Source organism: Ceratotherium simum, chromosome 33, assembly GCF_057802395.1.
Source record: "Ceratotherium simum simum isolate JZ-2026a chromosome 33, ASM5780239v1, whole genome shotgun sequence".
Lineage (NCBI taxonomy): Eukaryota > Metazoa > Chordata > Mammalia > Perissodactyla > Rhinocerotidae > Ceratotherium > Ceratotherium simum.
In genome coordinates, this window is record NC_141932.1 from 18,963,097 (window position 1) to 18,987,936 (window position 24,840).

At 53.1% G+C, this 24,840-nt stretch overlaps 1 protein-coding gene across 7 annotated transcripts in view; it reads right to left on the minus strand.

Moving 5' to 3' along the window:
- Positions 1–528: 528 nt before the first annotated feature.
- The window catches only part of POU2F2 (POU class 2 homeobox 2), a 34,451-nt gene continuing 10,139 nt past the window's right edge, over positions 529–24,840 (minus strand). The window contains exons 5-16 of one of the 7 annotated variants that reach the window (XM_087421690.1): positions 23,482–23,598; positions 22,957–23,235; positions 10,276–10,381; positions 10,098–10,189; positions 8,140–8,301; positions 7,768–7,909; positions 7,530–7,678; positions 7,278–7,454; positions 6,018–6,084; positions 4,705–4,906; positions 4,500–4,573; positions 529–4,248 (exon numbers count right to left, since the gene is read on the minus strand). In XM_087421690.1, coding sequence (XP_087277816.1) covers positions 3,917–4,248; positions 4,500–4,573; positions 4,705–4,906; positions 6,018–6,084; positions 7,278–7,454; positions 7,530–7,678; positions 7,768–7,909; positions 8,140–8,301; positions 10,098–10,189; positions 10,276–10,381; positions 22,957–23,235; positions 23,482–23,598 — 1,899 coding nt within the window. In that variant the 3' untranslated portion in view covers positions 529–3,916. The remainder of the gene's footprint in view (positions 4,249–4,499; positions 4,574–4,704; positions 4,907–6,017; positions 6,085–7,277; positions 7,455–7,529; positions 7,679–7,767; positions 7,910–8,139; positions 8,302–10,097; positions 10,190–10,275; positions 10,382–22,956; positions 23,236–23,481; positions 23,599–24,840) is intronic. The other 6 variants (XM_014795117.2, XM_014795116.2, XM_087421692.1 and 3 more) reach the window with 6 other exon arrangements.

The following is a 24,840-nucleotide window of genomic DNA, read 5'->3' on the forward strand; positions in this document are numbered from 1 at the left end:
CTGGACTAAAGGGAGAGAGAGGCACCCTGGGATTTGGGTGGGTGAGGAAATCTAGTCGGCTCAAGAGGTCACCCCCTATGTGCTAGTCCCTTACCCCATCTTCCCAAGGTGCAGGGCTTGGAGACCCTCTCTTGGCCTTCCCCAGGTAGAAGTGTGGGAAACTCATATCCTTGCCCCTCCTCCTGATCTTAGCCCCAACTCATACAGGGCCTTGGATTCCCCATCTCACCCCTACTTATACCCCCAGCCCCTCCCTCCCACTTCCAGCCCCCACCCTCCCAGAAGAGAACAGAGAGAGGTGTTTTCGTTACTGGCATTTTGGTTTTTTTGGCACAACTAAAAGGCCCACCATTAGGGTAGACCCAGTCTCTGTCTCTCCCTCAAGTCAAGGTTGGGGAGAAGAGAAATTCAGAGGGCTCCCCTTTTCTCCAATTCACTCATCTTCCTCTCTTTCTAGCCCAGGCCCCTGGCCACCCACCTCAGACATCTCACCTAGCCCAGAGCCTGGCCCGGGGTCTCCCTCCCCATCCCCCACATAAAGTTCCCCAGCCCCCAACTCTCTCGCTCACACACAGACACACGGACACAGGCTCTGTACAGACCACAAAATAAAAATGATGAGATAGTTTTGTTTCCCGGAGTCGAGATGGGGGACCGGAGTGGAAGGGGCAGAGGGGGGTGGGGGGCGTGAATTCCCCCATCACCTTCCCAACCCTGGCTCCATCCAGCCCCCCAGCCCCTTGCCCTGGCTGGCCCCCAGCCAACGATATTTGGTTTCCTTTTTTTAACATTAAAGTTCTATGAGGTATTTGGTGCCTTATCTCGAGTCCTCAGGGGAGGGGGGCCCAGGGGGGAGACCTGGGGCACACTTGCCCCTCCCTCCCTCCCACCCCCTTCCCAATATTTGGTTTCACAGCTGTAGTTAAAGCTTGGGATTTGGTTATTTTTCCCCCTCCCAGGAATTTTCATTTTTTCTTGTTTTTCTTTTCCCAGTTATGGGGGTTGGATGGGGAGGGTCCCCACCACCCCGGCTGCACGGGGGTCCCTCCACCAATGTCAGGGCATCGGCCCCATCCCTGCCCCCTGCTTCCTCTCCTCCTCTCTGCCCCACTCCCCCCACACTTGGGTTGGGGAGAGGTCCCAGGTGGCAGGACTTGATGGGGAGGAAGCAGGATGAAGTGGGTGGTGGTGAGTCCTGGATTTTCTTTCCTTTTTTTTTTTTCTTTTGGTCTAGAATCAGTTTTTGTTTGAGTCATCTCCACCATGCCTTCCATGCTGCCTGTCTTCTCGGAGGGGTTTTTGGTTGTAATTCCTTTCACTTTGCTCTGCTCAAATGTCCTTCCTATCTGGTCAGGAGCCCTTAGCCCCCTCTCCACCCCTGCACTGGGGCCCAGGCCCTCTTGCCAGTCCCTTCTCTTCAGGAAATAAAAATGGACAAATTCAGAGGTAGGGTCAGGGCAGGGAGTTGGTTCAGCAGAGATGCTTACATTCCGGCGAGGACGGGTCGACAGCATGCCAGGCCCCATCGCTGCCAGGGTGGGAGGGTCGGCCACTCCACCGCTGCCCGACAAGGCACCCCGAAACCCCTGCAACAGCTGAGTCTCTGCTGCCGCCGTGGCCCAGCCCAACAGTTGCATTTCCCGGGTGGGAGAAGGGAGACAAGAAAGAAAGAGAGAACGCTGAAGCCTCAGGGCCCAGGATGGCATCCGAGGCTTTGTTTGCCTCTCCTCGGAGTGTCCAGCAGCACTGCCCGTCTCCCGGGGTTCTCCCCTCCCTCTGCTCTGCCCAGCAAGGGACAGGGGCCACTCTGCAGCCGCCGCCGGGCTCCGCTCTGATTTCAATGGCTCGCGTCCTTCACAGCAACACTTTGGTTTGAGGAGAGACACAGAAAGAACGAGATTGAGAGAGGTGAGAGAAGAGCGAAGGAAGAGGGAGAGAGAGGCAGAGAGAGGTGAGCAGAGAGAAAGGAGGAGACAGAGAGGAGGGGACAGACAGAAGAGAACAGAAAAAGAGATCAAAGGAGGAATCAAACCACCCGAAAGTTTCTTAGTTTTCCTTCGTCCATTCTTTTTGCTCTTATTCCTTTTTTCCTGTTTTTTTTTTTTAAAGCTTTTTCAATTGATTGGGGGGCAGGGAGCTTGGGGCTCTTTACCCCTGTCCCTGACACCCTCTCTCAGCCCTGCCCACCCGCTTCCATCTGCCCTGGCTGAGGGACAGGCCCTGCCCCAGCCGCCCCCCTCCGGCTTTCCCGAAGACGACGTCCATGAGGTATTTGTGAAGAGAAAGAAGCATCCGTCCTTCCATCCGCCTCGGGGACCAAGGGCCTGGACCACTGGTGCAGGGGCTTGGCTCCACCTCGCGGCTCCTTCTTATTCTTGAAGAGTCCTCGTCTTCTTTCCCTTAAATATATATATATCTATAAATTCTTTTATTTTTCTAGTTTTAATTTATTGTTTGTTTGGTTTTTTGTTTTTGTTTTTTTTGGTTCAAAACTTTGTTGGCCTCCACAATAGCAGGAGGGCAAAGTGGCTCCCAGCGGCGTCTCTCCTCTGTCCGTCGAGAGGTGTCCAGGGCTGGGCAAACACAGGGTCCAGCCAAGACTCGAGGGAGGTCTCATGGGAGTGGTGGCCACCACAGCGCCCTCTCGGATGGGGACCACAGGTCATGGCACTGTCCCCGCCACCTGGACCCTGATGGGGATGCCATCTCGAGGAACCCACCACTGGGGTGCGTGCGTGTGTGCATGTGTGTGGGGGGAGAGGAAGAGGCATCTGCCAGTATCAGAGGGGCACAGGGTGGGAAGAGCGAGGTGAGTTCTCTTTTTGGTTTTTGGTCAATGTCAAAGAACGTGAAGGATCCCACGGATAGGCACTGGAATATGAATTTTTTTTTTCAGGGAAACTGACAGAGGAGGATGGAAAAAAAGACAACTTGAATGCCCTCACCTCATTCCCTCTTGCCTGAAACTTCCACCTTCCCATGGGCTGGGGAGGGGGCAGATTCCAGAGCAGAAAAGGGTGACAGGGTTGAGGGGGGACGTGTGAGAGCTAGAACTTGGCAAAACGGCCTAGCCCACCCTTCAAAGGGAAAAGGAGGAGGTACAAGGGGTGAAGTCATCCCAGGCCTTCCCCTGAACTCTCCCCTGGCTGGGGGAGGGAGGAGGTTACAGCAAGACCCCCGCCCAGGTGGGGAGAGCTGGGGGCCAGGGTAGAGGGAGACACATGGTAGGGACACATTCTGTTGAGCGCAACGCTAAAAATTCTGTACATCCTTTGGATGAAGCTACTGAATATTTGGTGTAAGGTTGTTCAGGCCCTTTCTCTTTCACCTTCTGGAAAAGAACATTTGGAGGGTGGTTCTGAGCCCACTCCATCTGCCCCAGGCTGTGCCCTCTCCTCGCCGGCCCAGGGCTGGGGGCTGGGGCTGCGAGGCTGGCACATTCTTGTTTTCCTTCTCTGGCCCCCGCCGGGGGAGGCAAAGCTTGGGGTTGGCCCCACAGCCAGGGGCTCGGCGTGAGGTCCGCCCTGCCGGGCTTCTCCACCCCTGGCTGGGGTTATTTGGTGTCGTAGCGGTGAGGGTGAGCACACTGAGGTCTGGCTCCAGACTGGTTTTTGGTTTGTTTGGTTTTCTGGGGAATTTTTTGTTTGTTTTTGGTTTTTTATGTTTGTTTGTTTTTCACCTCTGGTTCCTTTGGGGCAGCTGGTTTCTGTTGTGATTATTTTTGGTTTTCTTTTCTGTTGGTTGGTTTCTTTTCTTTCTTTTTTTTTTTGGTTGGTTGGTTTTTTTTGGTCTTTCCTCCCTTGTCACTCCTGCTCCAAGGACCCTCTGCGCCCCCACCGCTGGCCTCCGCGCCCTCTTCCCAGGCGGGGGACCGAGGTGGGGGTCAGAGGAGTAGGAGGGGAGGCATGGCGGGCCCTCACTCGGGCTTGGACCCTGCCTCGGGCCCCCCAGGGCCTCCAGGGGTCTGTGCTGCCCCCTCGCTGCAGGTGGAGGAGGAGGAGGAAGATGAGGAGGAGGACGAGGATAGGCCAGGAGACTTGCTGGAGATGGAAGCCGCCACGGCCGCAGCGGCTGCCGAGACCAGGCCCACGCCAGGCGGGGCACTGAGCAGGGGCAGCCCAGCGTGGTTCAAGAAGAGCGGCGAGGTCACCAGGCCGGGGCTCCCCGGGGCCGCGCTGGCCGCCCCCAGCACCAGGTTCCCGCTGCCATCAAGGCTGGTAAGGGGCAGGGTTCCACCAGAGGCCAGGGCTGGTGGGGAGAGAGAGAGGCTGGGCTGGGGGTGCCTTCCAGCATCCCGCCCACAGTCGCCCTGTCTTCCCATCTGCCTCACTGACCCCCATCAGCACCCCTCACACCTTCCCCCAAGGTGAGATGGGTATGAAGAGGCAAGCGATGCAGTGAGCAGGGGCAGAATGGCATGGCAGGAGCAGCAATGGGGGGGCTCGAGGCCCTGGGGGGCAGGGCTGGTGACGATGAGAGTGACATGAGGCAGCACGCACCTTGGATAGTGGCCAAAGGGTTGTTGCTCATGAGGGCTGGACTCAGCCCGGAGCTCAACCCCACCATTGTGCTTCTGCAAGAGGCAAAGCAGAGGCGTTAGCAGGGGCAGGGACCCACCAGCAGAACTAGGGGGCAGCTCCCACCCCAGAAGCAGCAGCCCCCAGCTTCTCCCCACAGCCTTCCCACCTGTAGCTGCTCACTTACCCCGTGCTGGGGTTCAGGCCCGACAAGCCAATAGCCGAGTGGCTGCCTTGAGGGCTGGGATTTGTGCTGTTGGTGGTGGCCGGGGGTGGGGGTGTGACAGAGGGTATGGAATTGAGGGGGGGCGCAGCCCCGCCCCCGCCCCCACCCCCTCCGGCTGTCCGGCTGGGGTGGAGCGTCCCCACAGCTGAGGATAAGGTAGTAACTGCCAAAGAGAGACAGAGAGATGGAGACTTCAGCTTCCACTCGTCCTGCACTGAGGAACCTCCTGCTTGTTTTTCCTGCCCAGTCCTGCAGCATCTCCTCCGTCAGAACAGACTTAGGCCTCTTGTCCTCTCTTCCCAGAGCCAGTTTTTTATGCCCCTGCCACAGTGACAGCAACCACAGTAATTGCAATAAGAGCAGCTGTCACCCACTCAGCCTGGGCGTGGGCTGGCACCCCGCATACCCCACCCTGAACCTCACCACCCAGCTCCTTCTATAGAGACAAGAACTGGGGGCTCCCAGAAGACAAAGCCCTATGGCTCCCTCTAAGGGCCAGGCAGGGGGGTGCAGCTGTGCACACGGAGGTTGAGAGGGCTCAGAGCCCAGTTGGGCCAGCCAGCCAGGGCAGCAATTCCTGGCTCTGTCACATCCCAGCTGTGCCCTTGGGCCAGTGCCTTCACCTCTCTGGCCTTCAGTTCCCTCATCTGGAAAATGGGGATAATAATAGAACCTACCTCACAAAATGGGTGTGAGGATTAAATGAGGCAATATTCTTTATAACGAGTTTAGAACAGTGCCAGGCACACCCTTACCACTTTATAAACCTCTACTTATTATTTCTTAACCTGGGGAGGGGCAATATGGTGTTTGTTTTATATTATTCTTATATAGGGTGTTAAACATGCCCTGTCCCAGGAAGGGGGAAAGGAGGGCATTGAGTACAAAAGTGTGTGTGTGTGCGTGTGTGTGTATTCATGTATATAGCTTCTGCATGTATTATACATTCACAATAATTTTATAAAAACTGGGGCTCACGGAGGTAAACTTGCTTCTGGAGTTCACACAGTTTATAAATGCCGGGAATAGAACCCAAGTACGTTGCCTTTTAGCAACCCCAAGCTTTTCTCATATGAAATCGTGGAACAGGTGAAAGCCAGCTGCTCTGGCTGGGAGGGCGAGGCTGCCCTCTCCCCTCTGACCCCTGCCCCCTCATCCCCAGGCTCAGCCTTGAGGCCTGCAGACACCCTGCGCTCTGCGCCACTGGAGAACTCCGGGCTCCAGGCCTGCACTGAGTCTCCCGGTCCCCCTCCCCATCTTCTGCCCTCCCTGACCTGTTGTGCTCAGACTGCTGGAAGCTTGGGACAGCGGCAAGGTCCCGGCGCCCCCTTGGGGTGTGACCTGGGAGAGAGGAAAGAAGGCATGGTTAGGCCACTGTCTCCCAGCAGCCCCCAAGCTGCTCCCTGTGGGGACGACTTGGGGTACAATGCTATGTTTGTATTATGCCAGGTGCTTTCCATCATATCCTTCTTCACAGTTATCCTGGGTGATCTTGAGCCACAAGCAGGAGGGAATATTCCCAACCAAGCGTGCTCCCTCACCTCTCCTCTGACATTATCCAGTTGCAGGTCTGAAGCAAGGGGTGGGGAGGGGGGCATTATGAGGATAAGCTATATCTCTGCATCAGAGTGTTGAGATGTCATATTGCTTCATTTTCTGGGAACATCCACCAGCCTCCTTCTTGGTCTCCCTGGCTCCAGTCTCATCCTTCCATCAGCCCCAGGAGCCTCACCCTAAATGTGACGCTGTCCCTCCCCAGCTCAAAACTCCTCCTTAGCTCCTCACTGCCCATGGTTCAAGTTCAAGCTCCTCAGCATGTAACTTGGGTGTCTGGCCCCTGCCCATCCCCCACCCCACCCCCACACTCATTCACATACATTCCAGCTCCAGTTCCTTAAAATGGGCTCGGCACACTGGCTCCTAGGCCTTTGGGAACACTGGTCCCTTTGCCTGTCCTTCACATGGCTGGCTAACTCTCTCTTGTCCTTTTGACTCAGCTCAGATGGTCCCCTTCCTCCACATCAGGGTGGGGGGCTCCTCTGCGCCCCTTGCTCCTCTCTGTAGCATCACAGCCCTTTCCACACTAGATGGAATAAAGGGATGTCCCAGGGTGTCTGATCCTAAGAGGGTCTGTGTGTGGCTGTGGACCTGAGTGCACACCCAGGGATGTAATGATGTCCCTGCCAGTGTCTGTGTGGCTGTGAACCTGTGTGTGGCGGCGGGGGGGGGGGGGGGTGCCTGTATCTCCTAGCTGGTATCCATCCCCATGTGGCTGTGTCCTGTGATAGCTCTATGTTTGGCTATGTCTGTGGGTGCTTGTATTCCCCACATAAGACCACAGTTCCCTGAAAACTGTGTGTCCCTGTGTGACTGTGCTCCACCCATGTGACAGCCTGTCCCCAAGGGTGACTCTCCCTGCCTCTGTTCTAGGCACTGTGGACAACCAGGGAGGTTGTGCTTTGTACAAGGTGCCTGCTGAGGGGCGAGCGGGGTGCAGAGCTTTGTGCCCTACCCCCCAGAGGGGCCCTTGGTACCAGATGGGGGCTGTAGCTGGCCGGCTTGCCAGGGCTGGGCAGCATAGGGGCCGCGCTGCAGGGGTTGATGCGTTTCTCCTTCTGGCGCCGGTTGCAGAACCAGACGCGGATCACTTCCTTCTCCATGTGCAGCTGCTCTGCGATCAGCAGGATCTCCTCTGAGGTAGGCTTCTGGTTCTGCGGGCAGAGGGCTTGTTAGCGCCGGCCGTCCTCCTGCCCGCCCTCCTGGCCGCCCGGGAGGTGGAGCCTCACCGCTAGAAAACTCTTCTCTAAGGCGAAGCGGACGTTTGTCTCGATGCTGGTCCTCTTCTTGCGTCTCCGGCCCGGGAGCCCGTCGAAACCCAGGCTGGGGCTGCTCAGCTGGTTGGGGCTGGGCAGGCTTGAGTCCACAGACATAGTCTCTGTGCCAGTAAGAGACGGAGCATGAGAAGATGCCTCCCCGGCCGGCGCCCGCCACCCACCACCAGCCGGAGCCCCAGCCCAGTCCCACCTGCGTCGTTGAGCCACTTCTCCAGGAGGGGCTTGAGTTTGCACATGTTCTTGAAGCTCAAGTTGAGGGCCTCGAAGCGGGAGATGGTCGTCTGACTGAAGTCGTTGCCGTAGAGCTTGCCCATGGCCAGGCCCACGTCACCCTGGGCCAGTGGGCGGGGACGGGGCGGCAGTCAGGACCCAGCCTTCGGGCACTGGGCTCACCCTGCGCACCAGCTGGCCACGCCCTCTCCCCGCCCACCATCTGACCACGCCCCTCGCCCCGCCCAGGAGATGGCCATACCCACCCCACCCCGACCCCCACCCCGCCAACCAAATGGTCACGCCCCCTCAGCCCCACGCGCACCGCCCGTCCTGCCGGGTGGCCCCAGACCTGCGTGAAGCCCAGCTTGATGCGGCGTTGCTTGAAGGTGCGGGCGAACTGCTCCAGCTCCTCCAGGTCACTGGGCTCCTCGGGGTGGGATGGTGGCTCCAAGCATTTGGGGGGCTGCGGGTGCGAGAGGTGCGGGTCGGGCAGCGTGGGGCGGGTCACGGCCTGGTGGAGTGGGCAGGTGGGTAGGATGCAGGACCGAGGACCAGGATGGGGCTCAGTAATGGCTGCGCAGTTCCCCCTGCCTTCCTCCCTCCCTGCCGTCCAGCCTCTTCCTGCAGACTCCCCTCCACCTGTCAATTTCCATCAAGGTGACACTGCTGCCCCACAACGGTCCTGTCGCTGCCTGGAACTCTCTGCACATTCCCTCCCAGCCTGCAAACTCCCAGAAGGAGCAGCCAGCTCCTTTCGCCAAGGGCTCTCTCTGGAGTTGGGGGTGGTGGTTTTATCCTCCTCTCTGGCAGGGAATCAAGGACTGGCTCTGCCACCGAATTGCTGGGTGACTGGGGCAAGTTTCTTAATCTCCCTGGGCCTCAGTTTCCCCGTCTGCAGGTTGGGAACAATCATGGTTGCTCTGCCTACCCCATGGGGTTGTTGGGAGCATTGGGTTAAAAATGAGTAGGTTGAAAATAAAGTAAAAGTATTTTAAAAACCAGATGGGAGGGCGACTGAGGGATTTACAAAGAAGCAATAGCTCTCTCTGGAATGCTTCATTTCTCTAAAAATAAAAGATCTGAAGCTGGTGGTGGGTGCAGGGATCTTGGTCACACAAGTCCTTGATCCATTATCCAAAACCCTGGGGCCAGATGTGTTTTGGAATTCAGAAATTTTTCAGATTTCAGAAAGCCTACATGGGGCATATATCATAGCTAATGTGACTCCCCCATCAGGATCAAGCCATTACCCCATAATCAGACATATTAACAGCTCTCAGCAAAGCATGAATATCATCACACAAGAGGGATAAAGAAAAGGCACATGCCACCTTGCATCAGTTCAAGATAGGTTTTGCAGCCAAATGACTTCTGGTGTCCACATTACAAGAACAACTTAATTTTCTGAGCATTTTTGGATTTCAGAATTGCGGCTAAGCGGCTACACTTTCGGGTTTTCTTAACAGTTCATGTATTTTTTGAAAGGGCTGCTAAAAAAATGGGTAGGAGGGAACTTTGAAATCAGTAAAAGATAGTGGAAGATTATTATTAAAGTCTAGAACCCAGGCAGCAAATTTAAAGAAAGGCCATGGGGGCCAGGCAGGAGGACACAGAGGGGGCCTGGAGAGCTCACGCCTTGCTGGAGGGGCCCCTGCTCCGGCCAGTGGCCAGCTGCCCACTGCCACCATGCTACGTGGACGCAGATCCGGCCTTGCCAGAGCTTCTGGTTTGTCAAAAGAAGCTGAGAATCTGGTGTTTGCTGGGAATTTTATTGACAACTAGTTCAATTTTAAAAATATGGTATGGGCCAAATAAAACACATCTGTGGGCCCCTCGTTTTTAGTGTCTGGTCTGGGAAGGGGATGTGAATTCGTACCCAATAGAGGCCTTCCCCAGAGAACCCTCCATTCATAGCCCTGCAAAAGACCCAAGGCATGTAACCTATAGTCTTTTTGTGTGTTTGTACACATGTGCATTTTGGGGCAGCGGGGGTCAGATCTAAATCTTGCGTCAGATTCTCAAAGGAGTCCATGTGCCTGAAAGAGTTAAGAGCCACTGGTCTGGTTGACTCTCCTCATTCTACAGAGGAAGAAACTGACCCAGGCAGGGCGAGTGACTTGCCTAAGGTCCCACAGCAAATTAGTGTTAGAGCAGGGCTGGGCTTCAGGTCTCCTAACTCCTGTCCTGGCCCCTGTGGCTGTGGGGTGGGCCAAATGGAGGGGAGATCCTCACCCCCTACCCCATTCACCCAGCCTTCTGCAGGCCCTGCTGCTGGCCCAGCCTGGCACACTCAGTGGACACTCTCACCTGTGTGGACAGCCCGGCCCGGGGCTGGGAGGTCAGAAGAGCTCCCTGGGTTTGCTGAGGTAGCTGGAATAGATTTGGCGTCGGTAGCAGGCCTAGGGAGACAAGGCGGCACGCATGGGGTGAGGGGGTGGGAGTTTTGTGGGGGCATCAGGGAGGCCATCTAGGGTGGGGGCCTTACCTGGCTGACTCTGCTGGGCCTGTGGCAGCAGGAACTGAGCAGGTGGCTGGAGGTGGTGACCCGGCACGAGCACCAGCTGCTGGAGCTGGAGGAGCTGCTGTATGTCCTAGCAGGGAGGGAGATGGACAGAAAGACAGCCTGAGTCCTGGCCTGGCTCCTCCCTCTGCCTAACCTGAGCCCCAAGGGGTGCTCCACAGCACAGGGCAGTACAGGATGGAGCACGGTCTCTGAACAGCATCCCTGTGCTAAGGGTCCCAGGAGGCTTCTCCCAGCCCCGGAGTACCGGAGAGTCCTCCCTGGGCCATCCTGGAGGGCTCACTCTTTATCTACCTTTTCTTTCTTGATGAAATGTTTACCTTGTCTTACATTCCCACGGAACAAATAGAATTGTTTAAAAAGGTAAATCAGACCAAGTCTTCCCTCCTTTTAAAACACTCCCAAGGCAAATGATATCATGTCTGGAATTAGCTTTAAACTACTCTAGCACATAGTGGGTGAGTAAATTGGTACAACCACATTGGAAAACTCTTTGGCACAGTTATGGGTTGAATTGTGTTCCCCCCTAAAAAGATAGCTTGGGATCCTAACCCCCAGAACCCAAGAGTTTGACCTTATTTGGAAATAGGGTCTTTGCAGATGATCAAGTTAAACTGATGTCATTAGGGTGGGCCCTAATCCAGTATGACTGGTGTCCGTATAATAAGGGGAAATTCAGACACAGAGACAAACGCGCACATAGGGAAGACGGTGTGAAGAGACACAGAGAGAAGAGGGCCATCCACAAGCCAAGGAGAGAGGCTCCTTCCCTCCCAGCCCTCAGAAAGAACCAACCCTGCCAACACCTTGATTTCTGACTTGTAGCCTCCAGAACTGTGAGATAATAAATTTCTGTTGTTTAAGACACCCAGTTTGTGGTTCTTTGTTATGGCAGCTCTAGCAAATGAATACAGGCACTATTTACTAAAGCTGAGCATACACCTGCCTTATGACCAGCGATTCCACATGGTGGAATATGTATATGGTGGGTATAAGCCACCATAAGTGCCTATGTCTGTTAACCAAAAGACGTGTACCAGAGTGTCCACGGCAGAACCATTGGTAATAGCCAAAACCTGAAGATAGCCCAAGTACCCATCCACAATTGAATAAACTGTGGTAAATAAACTGTGATTCAACGGAATGCTACAGCAATGAGAATGAGCACTCTACAGTCTACAACGACACACAACAATATAGACTTCCCAATGTCATGACAAGTGAGAGAAGCTGGTCACGACAGAGATGTCCTGTATGATTCCTTTTATGTTCAATTGCACGTTAGAAGTTTGGGAGGTGGAGACTGGAAGGGATCTAGGGGGCTTCTGGGGAGCTGGCCATATTGAGTTTCTTGATCTGGATGCCAATTGCATGGGTGTGCTCAGTTTGTGAGTATCACTGAGCTGTATACTTATGATTTGGGCACTTTTCAGTATTTGTTATACTTCAACAAAGAGATTTTTTTTTTTAAGGGAATAAGGCAGGAAAAGAAGGAGAAAAAAAAAATCGAGCCCCTCCACCAAAAAAAGTGAGGAGTAGAGATGAAACAGGATTGGCAAAATGCTGGTATGTGTTGAGCTGGGTGAAGGTACAAGCAGTTCCTTATATCATTCTCTCTATTTTTAGGTTTGAACATCTCCAAAAGAAAAAGCAAAACCCCCTTACACACACACACAAAAACACTCCAATGGCTTCTTGCAGCCCAAAGCAATACAATCAGAACTCTTCACCTGGCCTCTAAGGCCCTTTATACTGAGGCCTGTGCTAGTCTTCCTGATCTCAACTCCTACCTCAGGGCCTTTACACGTGCTGTTACCTCTGCCAGGCTGCTCTAGTTCTTACACTCCAGCCTACATCCTTCTTGTCACTCAGGTCCTAACACAAAGTCACCTCTTCAGAGATGCCCTCCTTGACCATCTAATCTAAACCAGCCCACTGCCACACCTCCCTTTGTCACCTTCATTTCACCTTCTTCATAAGACTTATCACTATCTCAAGGTATCTCTCTGTTTACTCTTTCATGGTGCATCAGCTCCACGAGAGCATGATTTTGGCAATTTTGGTCATCACTGTAATCTCAGCACCTGGAAGAGCATCTGGAACCCAGTAAGTGCTCCACACACATTTGTTGAATGAATCAAGAGTGATGCTTCATAATTTACTTAGCAACTTTTATGTAGAGTTGAAAGTTATGTTACTTACAGTTACAATAGTTTTCCTTCTGGGAAGTTGGGGGGGGAATCCTCAATTCCTCCCAAGGCTATTATTATTTCAAAGATCAATTTAATGTCCCAGGAAGTGAACAAACTGGGGGAAAATATAAACTTGACACAAAGGGCTCATTTCTCCAATATATAAAGAGTGATTACAAATCAGTAAGAAAAAAACTAATGACCCAATAGTAATCTGGCCAACAGATAGGTCTGGTGACTGCCCAGCAAAGGAAATACAAGCAGCTCTGAATGAAAAAACATTCAGATTCACTCACAATAAGATAAACACAGCTACAACAGCACTGAGATACAATTTTTACCTATCAGATTGACAGATAACAATAGTGCATGACACACTATGTTGGGCCATGTGGGGAAACAAACACTCTTTCACATTGCTGGTGAGAGGGTAATTTAGCAATGTCTATCGAAATTGCAAATGCACGTACCCTTTGACTCAGCCACTCCATTTCTAGGGATTTATCTTAGGGATATACTCACTTACACAAAATGACCTCTCTAGAAGGATATTCCCAGCAGCAAGTGGTGTTTCAGCAAAAGAATGGAAACAAGCTGAGCGTGCAGCAATAGGGAACAGGTGAATGAATTCGGGTGGATATTTATGAGGGAATACTATGCAGACATCAAAAAGAATGCAGATGGGGCCAGCCAGGTGGTGTAGAGGTTAAGTTTGCATTCTGTGCTTCAGTGGCCCAGGGTTCGCAGGTTTGGATCCCGGGCGTGGACATATGCACTGCTGTCAAGCCATGCTGTGGTGGTGTCCCATATAAAGTAGAGGAAGATGGGCACAGATGTTAGCCCAGGGCCAGTCTTCCTCAGCAAAAAGAGGAGGATTGGCAACGGATGTTAGCTCAGGGCTAATCTTGCTCACCAAAAAAAGAAAAGAATGCGGATGCTCTTTGTGTCCTGATATGGAACAATCTCCAAGATGCCCTGTTGAATGGAAAGCTCAAGAGGCAGAACAGTGGGTATAATGTGCTACTGTTTGTGTTAAAAAAAATTATATCTAGGTATCTGCTTGGGTATGCACAGATTATATCCAGAAAACTATACCAGAAACTGGCAATGCTGTAAATCCTTCTTTTTTTTTTTTTTTTTTTTTTTAAAGATTTTATTTATTCAGCATTTTCCCCCCAAAGCCCCAGTAGATAGTTGTATGTCATAGGTTCACATCCTTCTAGTTGCTGTACGCGGGACTCGGCCTCACGTTGGATGGAGAAGTGGTGCCTCCGGGCGCTCCCGGGATCCGAACCCGGGCCGCCAGCATCAGAGCGCGCGCACTTAACCGCTAAGCCACAGAGCCGGCCCTGTAAATCCTTCTATGCCTCTTGAATTTTGAACATCTACCTAGTCTAAATAAATAAATAAACAAATATCGTGTCCTGCCCCCACCCACCCAGTTGAACAGTCACTTCTGCTCAGCATCCCTGCTTTTCCAACCATTCGTCTTGCAGCATTCATCCAAGGCTGTTCCCTGTCCACCTGCAAAGGCCTCTGCTTTCTCCACGTGCTTTGGGAAGTGGACAGAGTACCCAGATGCTCCTGACCTCTCACCTTTCTCATTCTAGCTGCTAATCATCTAAGAATACAGCTTAAGGAGTTTGAAGTCCTAATGCTCTATCCTTTGAAACGGTGTCTAATCTGCCTGCCTTTTTGAGACTCCTCCGCCCAATAAAACTTGCATGGCTGTCTCCCTTCCACGTGTGGACTGACCCTGAAGTGAGTGAAACTTAGCATTTAGGGCCCCCCATTTACAATGGACACTTCCAAGACCCCATACCTAATTTTGGTCTCATAATTTTGTCTTCTTTTTCTTAAAGGCTCTGCAAATTGTGTAAACTTCAGGCCCCACAAAACTGTACCCCCCTTGCTCTATGCTGCATTTCTCACAATGCATTGCATTTGCTTATATATGTTTTTCCTTGGCTAGACTGAAACTCAAGAAAGCAGAGGTCATATCTTATTTTCTTGTATTCCTAATCCTTAAGAGGGCCTGGTAAGCCCCCATTAAATGCCCACTGAATTTAATCAAATGAATAAGACCAGAAATAAAGTCTCATTACTAGTATTTTTTCTGATTTCCTATAACCCTTAGCTTGTTGATTAAAATACTTGTTAACTCCTGTCTCTCCTGAGCATGACACTCAGTGAAAATCCTTTTTTTCCCCAAAAAACCTAAAAGAAAGGTCTCTGCAGATTTATTTCTGAATCAGCAGGGAGAGGAAAAGGAGGGAGGGAAATGAATCCCAATTTGCAGTGGGGTCTCATGGTGAGGAGTCCAAATGAAAAACTTAACCACACCCCCATCCACCATTACTTGGCCCAGAAACTTGGGGGTCAGCCTTGATTCCCTCCTTCCCTTCCTCTCCCCCGTCCAGCCAATCCATCCACAACGTCCTACCAAAACGTTCTAAATCTTTTTGTGCTCTGGATTCTGTGCTGTTTGGAAAAACCTAGTGCCCCCTTCTCAGAATTAAAAAATGCATAAAATAAAATATATAGGATTTCAAATGAAATCAATTAGATTGAAATACAGTCATCACCTGACCTAGTACTCAACAAAAATAAAGTTTCCCTTGAAATAAAAAAAAAAAGAAATACAGTCATCAAACGTATTTTAAATTGTGATAATTAATGGTGATTTATGGGTTTCTTTACTAGCATGTTAAATAACAAGAACAAGCAATAGGTCTGATGACTACTATAATCTCATAGACAATATTTATGAAATCTGCAACAACCGTAGTAGAATATGGAAATATCTGTGATTCCATTGGCGACAAAGTCCAAGTACTGCCAATGCTACTGTGGTCTGTGGCCTACATTCATAATAGAAGGAAATGTTACATTTTCGGTTAGAGGATAGTAAAAATCGAGATGTAATTTTTTTCCCATCCAAATTCATGGACCGCCCTCCACACTCCCCGCTGAATTCTATCCACAGACCCCTCGAGGGGTGGTCTGTGGAATCCAGGTTCCTGTTCTAACATATTAATTGAACCATAAAGCCTCCACTGGCTTTCGTGGCGTTTGTAATATGATCTAACTCCTTGCCATGGCCCTGCATGACCCGGCCTTCCTCACATCCCACAACTCTCTCACTCCCTAACTCTGCCACACTGGTCTCCTTCCTGTTACTGAAAGCAGAAAGAAGCCCCCAGCTCAGGGCCTTTGCTCTTGCTGTTCTGCCTTTCTTGATCAGCACATGACTGGCCCCTCCTCATCATTCCGGTCTCTATCAAATGCCCCCTCCTCAGAGAGGCCTCCCCTGACCGCCCGCTCTGATAAGGAGTCTTCCTTTTCCTCAGTCACTCTCTCTTACAGTACATTCTTTTCTTTCTTTCATAGCAATTATCGGTTTCCTGTCTGTCTCCCCAACAAGAGTGGGTGCCAGCTCCATGAGGGCACGGACTGGTCTCCTTATTCCTCACTGTGTCCCCCATGAAGAAAGGTGCCTGGGCATGGTGGATGTTCCCTAAATGTTTGCTGACTAAAGGAATTCAAGAACGAGAGAAACAGAGAAGATTCTGGGTGAACAGTGAGCTGGCTCAGGACTGGGGTTAGCCAGTAGGAGGCCCCATTTCTCCACAATCTAGAGGCAGCGAGGCAATCTGAAGCCACTTGGGGGCGTGTTACGACCGAGTCAGATGGTGGAGAAGTTAGCATAAGTAGAGAGACGCCAGGAAGGGCCCTGGCCAGGATATTTAGTGGATCATCTGCTCCGTCCCTAGCCCGTGAGAAAAACCAGAGGGCTAGCACACCTCATCAAAGCCGAGAAGGGAAGAGATCAATTCTTGCTCAGGGCTGTATTCTGATCACCCTCCACCCCAGTGCAAGCACCTAACAGGCGATCAATGAATTTTCAATGAACGAATGAGGTAGGACTGGTGGTGTTTCGGGGCAGACTGGCTGTGCTTTGCCACAGCTGGGGTCTTGACCACGGATTGGGGCAGAAAGCCTGAAACACAGTTTATAATACACACGAGTGAACTGCTGTGTAATCGCCCACTTTCCCGTCTGGGCTGGTTCTACCTGGGGGCAGGAGAAAGCCTTCAGAACGAACTAGAAGAGGCCTGGCCCGGAGCCGGCTGGCTGCCCCCGGCCCAGGTGCAGCCTCGCTCCAGCGCACAGGGCAGCACCCCACTCCCCCGCTCAGGCCTCCACGGGGGCTCCGGCAGCCACCACGACTGGCATGGTGCCGGTGTGCATGTCGACTCATTTGCCATCCCTGATGTGGCAAGCGATGACCATTCTGGTCATCCCATGCTAAGACAGGGACAGCCTAGGGTTAAGTCCAGAGTAGGGATAATAATATTTAATAACAGTAAATTATATTGTGATTGACTGTGTTAAAATGAGGACGGGGTTGTGTCAGTCTGCCCAGCGGTGAAATGGGCTGCCTGGGAAGGCAGTGAGCACCTGTTCTGGGAGCCAGCTGGGTGAAACTGCACCCCCACCTGCCCAGAACAGTGCGGAGGGAGTTCCTACACTGGGGGGGGAGGTAGACTACAAGGGTGCAAGGGTCCCTTCCAGCTGAGAACCTTAGGAGTTTGAGTCTTGGCCTTCTTGCCTGCTTCTTGCTGTGTGACTTGGGGGAAGCCACCTCTCCCTTCTGGGCCTCAGCCTCTTTAACTGTGATGAGGCACAGGGTCCTAGAAAGACCCAGGCTCTGGAGACCGCCAGAAACCTGACTCTGTCCTTCACACACTGTGGGACCGTGGGCAGTCCCTCACCCTCTTTAAGCCTCAACTTCCTAAGGTGACACCTCAATAATTCTTACCTCATGGGGCTGTTAAAGGAATTAAATGAGACAACACATGAAGAATGCTTAGCCTGATCTCTGTTCACTTAATAGTAGTGAATAATAATAATAATAATAAATGGTAGTCATTATTACTGTCATTTCCCTCTCAGGGCCTCAGTTTTGTCATCTACAAAATGGGGATAATAAAGTCTAACTCTTTGCCGGGTTGTTCTGAGGCCTGAGTAACATTATTATCCACAAAGCATTCTGGAAATCACAACATACTCCTCAAACACGAACATCTGCTACCACTTCACCCTCATGTCTCCCCCATCATGTCATCCCACCAGACCATGAGCTCTCGAGGGCAGGAGCCCTATCTGGCTGTCCATTCCACCCTCTTCCTGACAACTCACAACTCCCAGTTCCCACCCAGACTCTCCGCTGAGCTTCAGCCTCCAATATCCATCTGCCTATTTGATGTCTCCACTTGGATGATCAATAGACTCTTCACACCCTGCCAGGTCCAAAGTGAAACTCCTGGTTCCCCAGCCCAGCCCTCCAAAACACCCTCTTCCTTCCCTGTCTTCCCCAACTCAGGAAACCACCTCACCACCACCCAGGTGCTGAAGTCAAAATCCTGGGAGTCATCCTTGATCTATCCGATCCATACAAAATAGCATCCCGGACCCCCACCATCACCCTCATCTCCCACTGGATGCCTGGAACGACTTCCCACTGAGCTCATCGCTTCTACCCCTGTCTCCCACAGTCCATCCTCCCCGCAGCAGCTGGAGGGAGCTTTGTAAGGGGTCAATCGGGTCAGGCCTCTCTCCTATTTAAAACCCCCAACAGCTTCCCATCATACCTAGCATACTTTCCAAACTCCTTGATCTGGCCTATGAGGCCCTGCAAAACCTGGTCCTGCCTGCCTCCCCGCTCACCTCTTACTTGCCTCCCACGCTCACTCTGCTCCGGCCGTACCCCCTTCCTCTGTGCCTTGAACAAGCCTAGCAGGTTTCCACCTCAGGACCTTTGCAGTTGCTGTTCCCTCTTCCTAAGCTCTCCCCCTGGCTTCATCATGACTGACTCATACACACCTTGGCTCTCAAAGGCCACCTTCTCAGTGAAACTTTCCTAACTACCCCACTAAAAGTGGCTTCCTCTCTCTGACAACCCTCTGTTTCATTTTCTTCATCACACTTACTCTAAAACTGTCTTGTTTTGCTGGCTTGTTTACTTGTTTACTGTCTGTCTCCTCACTAGAACATAAAGTTCTCAAGGGCAGCCACCTCTGCCTTGTTCACAGCTGTCCCCTTGGGGCCATGAATGGGTGTCTGGCATACACAAGGTACTCAATAAGTGCTAGTTGAATGAGTAAACGACTATGATTATTCCAGTCACTCCACTAAGGGAAGCTCTAAAGGGGCAGGGGCGGGGAGCATGGACAGAGGTGACCTGTCTCTAGCGTGGGCTCTTCTATTCAGCCCCATCCCCCCGAGGTTGGCCCTGCCACATGGTGCCCAGGAAATCCCGGCGGTTGGGGCAGAACAGCACAGAACAGAGAACCATCAACAGGGAGAAAAGATACCTGCATGTGGATCGTGTGTTATAGCCCATGCTACGTCATGCTAAAAATCCAGGCTAGATGAGCAATAGCAGATGCTAAAAACCCAGGAGTCATGGAGTGACCGGCACAACTCAGCTCACTCCTGGCCTCCAGGGGCCTGTGGGCATACTGACGACACACCTCCAGGTGGGTGGTCTGGCTGGCCTGGCACCCACTGCCCCTTCTTCAAGAGGACCCACCTCTTCCTCCTGGGGACTTGCCCTCCCCCACTCTCAGGTCACGGGGTCCAGATGGGGCTGACCCCACCTTCTCAGGCGTCGGGGGCACCAACTCAAACCTGGCCAGTGGGCGTGTTTTATCTCCCTGGGCAGGGTGGCCGCAAGTCTAGAAGCTGGCACCCATTTTGCCTGCCCCAGAATGAAAAGGCAGACAGATCCCTGGGGCCAGGTTTTGATGTTCCAGGCTGGGCCTTTTCAGTGATCTCAGCCAAATATTCCTTTCTCTTTTTCAGCCACCTAGAGTGGCTTTGGGCCGACACTCCCTCCAGCTCATCCTTTACTGTCTTCCACCGCTGGCTCCCCCGCCCCCGCAACTCCCTGAGCCCGCCATGCTCTCTCACTTCGCATTCACCTTTCCCATGCCTGGAACCCCTTTCTCCAGCTCGTCCACCTGGTAAACTCCTACTTGTCCCTCCTTGTTCAGATATCCCCTCCTCCCGGGAGCCTTCCCTGACTCCCTGAGACACAGGTCCCCTTTCTTTTCCCACACACACACACTCCCACCAAATCAAGTAGGTTTCCCTGGGAAACCTTTATTCGCTAGGTCTTACCAGCCGAAAAGATTTTGTCAAGCTTTATTTGCTGCGGTTATATTACGAAATAGGGATTCTTTTTCGCTCTCCAAATACAAAAGGATGTTTTAACAGTTAATGTAAATTTTCAATCAATGCCTACCTCTACCCTAGACAGTCTGAATTACTCCCCTGGAGAGATGTCTTCCCTACCCTTGATTGAAAAGCTGCAGCAAAACATCCCTCATTGATTCAGTAAACATCCATGCAGCCCCCTCGGTGGAAGGCATGGTGCTGAGCGCGGGACACACAAATTATAAAATTGTGTTAAAATCGTCCCTTTATCTGTACAAGATAGAAAATGCAGGGAAGGTTCCTGCCAAACTGTTTAACCGACATTACCTTGGAAGCTGGCGTTAAAGGGACGGACGAGGGACTTTCCCTTCATACTTTATGTAACTTTAAAGCGATAGGGTTTATGGGGGCTTTTAGCTTTCTTAGTATTTTTCAAGTAAGACATTTCTCAGTGGTTTGTTGTTGTGTCTGTTTCCCTACAAGACTGGGAGCCCCTTGGGGGCAACGCTAGGTCTGAGTCACTCCTAAGTCCTCATCTTCCTGCCAGGGCCTGACACTCAGGGGGCCGGGAGATGTCTGTGAAATGATAGCAGGACAGAGCCGAAAAGGCACAGGAAGTGGACTCAGCCGCACCAGACACAGGCTGAGGAGAGGGGTCAAGCCCAGGGCCGGGGACAGCTGTGCCTGTGGTGGGCAGCTAGGGTGGCAGGAACATGGTCCCCACTGCAGCCCGGACCTAGCATGGTGCCCGACATATAGACGGACGGGACAAACATTTGTCTATTGGGGAAATGAGGTCACGGGGTGACAGAACTCCCACAAACAAACTTGGTCAGCTTTGCATTTGCAGCGAACAGGCAGGGGAAGATCAGAGCTGAGGGAAGCTGGGGCGGGAGGAGCAAGAGGAAAGGGCGTGGCAGGGAGGGGTTGGAGGAGACCTGGAGAATCAGAGCCTGGGCGGATAGCAGGTGGCAGAGGGTTGGCCTGCTGCTGCTGGGGCCTGTGGGGGCCTGGGGGAGGTGGCTCTAGGAGTGTACGAAGAGAAGGAGAGTCTGCCGCTCACGAGGGATGATGGCCTGGCTGGATCTACACTAGGCTGTCCTGTCCCTCCTCTCTCCCTCTAGTCTTTGTCCCTTCAACAGATATTTCCATGGGCATATTTGGATAGAGCCCTGGGTGATCGGGGCTCTGGCAAAAGGAGAGGCCTGGGCTGGGGGCCCCCAGAGGAAGCAGGAGGCAGGAAATCAAACCAGCTGGAGGGAGGGAAATCACTGAAGACTTCCTGGAGGTGTGAACTCCCAAGCTGGGGCTTAAAGGATGAAGAGGAGCTAACCAGGTAAAGGGAGGGAGCTGACTTCCAGGGAGGAAGGAGAACAAGAGCAGGGGCACCTAGCGAGGAGCCCTGAGCCTTGGTGTTGCTCAATGAGGAGCCGTGTGTGCTGTAAGGCAAACGGAACACCTGCTGGGGTCTCTGGCAGCCATGGTGGGAGGGAAACACGTCCAGAGAAGGAGAGCTAAAGGCTGCAGCCGGGATTGTGTGGTTAGAGCCCTGGATTCCCAGGCCGATTCTGCCACTTGTGCTCACAGTGTGACCTGGGGCAGGCAAGTCACTTTGCCCCTGGGAGCATTGGCCGTGGTGAGGATTTGTGAGTTCAAGAGGGTCACTGTTAGCACAGCGCCTGGTACAAAGGCAGCACCAACAGGCTCTAGTTACTGTTGCTGGGACGAGCCAGGCATTGGGAGCCTACATTGGAAGAGCTGTCACCGAGCAGCAGGCATAGGTTGTTCTGTGTGTTTCTACAGAACCAGGCCCAGCAGCAGGAAGCTCTAAGGAGGCAGATTCCAGCTCAGCATTAAGGACTGTCCCAAATGGGAGTGCTGGTCAGTAGTGGAACGGGTTCCCTGGAGGCTGAACTCTGTCAGGGGAAGAGCCACTGTGTCAGGGACACAGCTCTCTTGTGTAGACAGCGCCTGGCCCAGGGGTTCCGTGGAAGGAGGTGGGGAGAGAGAGAAAGAAGCGATCCGAGGAACAGTCATTGTGGGAAACACAGGGCTACGGGAAGTTAAACAGGTTTCTGTAGGACTTCTCAGGACCCTCACTGCCCTGGAGCACGGGCCACAGACTCAAATGCTTACAGAAACCAGGCAGACAGCACAAACGGGTGTCGTGGGCAGGTGTGGACGGGGTGGGCTGGAGAGAGCAGGCCTGGGAAGCCTGCCCAGCTCCTCCCTGCTCCTGCTGGTTATCCTTATGGGAAACCTGTTGGCCACTGTCATGGGTTGAGTTGTAGTCCCCAAAACAATATGTTGGAAGTCCTAACCCCTGGTGCCTGTAAATATGACCTTATTTGGAAATAGGGTCTTTGCAGATATAATCAAGTTAAAATGAGGTTATTAGGGTGGGTCCTAATCCAATGACTGGTGCCCTTATAAGAAGGGGAAATTTGGACACAGAGACAGACACGTGGAGAGAAGATGGCCAGATGATGATGGAGGCAGAGATTGGAGCGATTCATCTACAAGCCACGGAATGCCAAGGATTTCTGGCACCACGAGAAGCTGGAAGAGGCAGAGGGATTCTCCCCTAGAGCCTTCAGAGAGAGCGCAGCTCTGCCGATACCTTGATTTTGGACTTCTGGTCTGAGACAATACATTTCTGTTGTTTTAAGCCACTCAATTTGTGGTACTTTGTTCTGCCTTCTCTAGGAAAGTAATACAGCCACTAACTCATGATTCAATGTATACTGGAAGTCTCCAGAAAGGAGAGAGAGGATGCAGCACTTCCTAACTCAGAGATCACAGGCCTCTCTTCTGAAAGAACATCTCGATGAATGGGCGCAGGATGCGATGTGGGATACTTATGCTGATTCTCAGCCTTTCGTTTTGCACCCACACAGGTATCATTCATGGAGGTGACTCCCGGTTTCCTCAGCTGCAAACTGAGGATAACGCGCCAACCTCCCAGATGGCTATGGCTGTGAACCCTCAGCGAGATGCATAGAAAGTGCTTAGCCGGGCACTCCATCATGTGGAGGATGTCCCCCTTCTGAGCCTCGCTTTACCCCGCTGAAAGATGGGCGGCAGCATCTCCCAAGCCTTCCTAGGGTTGCTGGGAACTGCCTGGCACATGGCTGGTGATCAGAACGGTCCATGTGGACCAGTCAGCCCCCTGCACACTCCCGGTTTCTGTGGTCCTCTGCTGGAGGGAGCGTGCTCCTCGGGCTGCCCTTACCTGTGCTGTGAGCTGGATGGGCTGGGACAGGGTGAGCTGTGGGGTCCCAGGGGGCTGGCTGGCAGGCTGTGGTGGTGGCAGGTCACCTCCCCCAGAGGAGGCTGGGGGCTGCGAGGTCGAGGAGGAGGCAGAGGAAGAGGAGGAGGAAGAGGAGGAGGAGGTGGAGGAGGCGGCAGCGGCAGCGGCGGCGGCAGTGGACTGCTGCACGGCGGCGGCCAGGAGCTGGGCCTGCGCTTGCTGCAGGAGGAGCTGCTGCTGAGCTGGCATCAGCGCCGTGAGCTGTGGGGCGGGCAGAGGCAGCAGGGGCCGGAGGAAGGGCATGGGGAGGAGCAGAGAAGGCAGAGAGGGGTTAGTGCCTGAGCCAAGCGGGTTAGGGGGCAAGTCTTCCAGGAGGACAGAAGAGGGCAAGAGGTAGTTGTGAGAAAGTGGCCGTGGCCCTGGCGGGACACCCCATGCCACCAGTCCTGTAATAGATGGGAGGCGGCTGGCCGGCGTCCTCCATCCCCGTCCTTCCCCGGTACTTACCCCGGCTAGCTGGCTGCCCGTCAACATGAGTTGGGCCTGGGGCAGATGTGGCTGAGCCGGCTGGGGGGGCGGGGGTGCTGCTGGGGCTGAGTCGCCACTGGGGTCTTCAGCCTTGATCTGGGGGGGAGAGAGGCAGGGTCCGGGACCCCAGAATGTTAAGTGGAGGCCAGAGAGAATGCCCACCTGTGAACCAAAGAGAGGGCACGTGTGTGGCAACAGCAACCTCGGGCTGGCACAGGAGGAGAGGACTGGGATAAAGACACCAGACCCAGCGCTGGCCGGCCTGGGGCCTCAGGCCACCCCTCTGGCCTCAGTTTCCTCATCAGTTGGATAGGGCTAACACATCCCCTGCACCCAAACTCCCTACAGAGGAGGATCACCTTTGGAGGGCACTTTTCTCCTCTTGGATGTCAGTTTCCCCACCTGTAAAATGGGAAATGATGCCGGTGGGGGCCCCGGGACACCAAATAAGGGAGTTCTGGGTCCCACACCCCTCAGCTGCCTCAGCCAGAGGTGCCCAATGAAGTAAGACTGTATTAGAGGGGCCGGCCCGGTGGTGTAGCCGTTAAGTGCGCACGCTCCACTGCAGAGGCCCGGGGTTCGCCGGTTTGGATCCCGGGCGTGCACCAACGCACCACTTGTCAAGCCATGCTGTGGTGGCGTCCCATATGAAGTAGAGGAAGATGGGCATGGATGTTAGCCCAGGGCCAGTCTTCCTCAGCAAAAAGAGGAGGATTGGCATGGATGTTAGCTCAGGGCTGATCTTCCTCACAAAAAAAAAAAAAGAAAAGAAAAAGACTGTATTGGAGAAAGGGTCTTGGGGTATTAAAAATAATCACCACCTTGGAACACAGCTCATGAACTCAAGTGCACATGAAAACAGGCAGACAGGTGAACGCGGTGACGTGGGCAAATGTGGATGGGGCGAGAAAGCCTGCCCACTTGAAGGGAGGCCTGTGCAGCTCCTGTTCTGCTCCTTCTGGCCACTCATTTCAAAATCTAAAGCAAAAACACCAGCAGGACCCCCAAAGCACTTCTGAGGGCCAGATGTGGCCCAGGGTTGCCGGCTCTCAGCCTCCACCCCGGGAGTCTGCCGAGCCCCGCCTCCTCTCTCTGTGCAGGATGCCGGTGCATCTCGCATCCAACACATAGGATAGACCAGCATAGAGCAGTCCTGGCCTCCTTCCTCTCCCAGATAACAAGCCAGACGGGTCTGTTGGTAAAGGACACGTGGGGGTGGGAGGAGGCATGGCTTGATGGATCACACACTCTCAGGCCCGGGGGGGACATTAGAGATCATCCTTCAGCCCAATGTCCCAGCACCATTTCACAAAAGGAGGTCCAGAGAGGGAAAGCAAT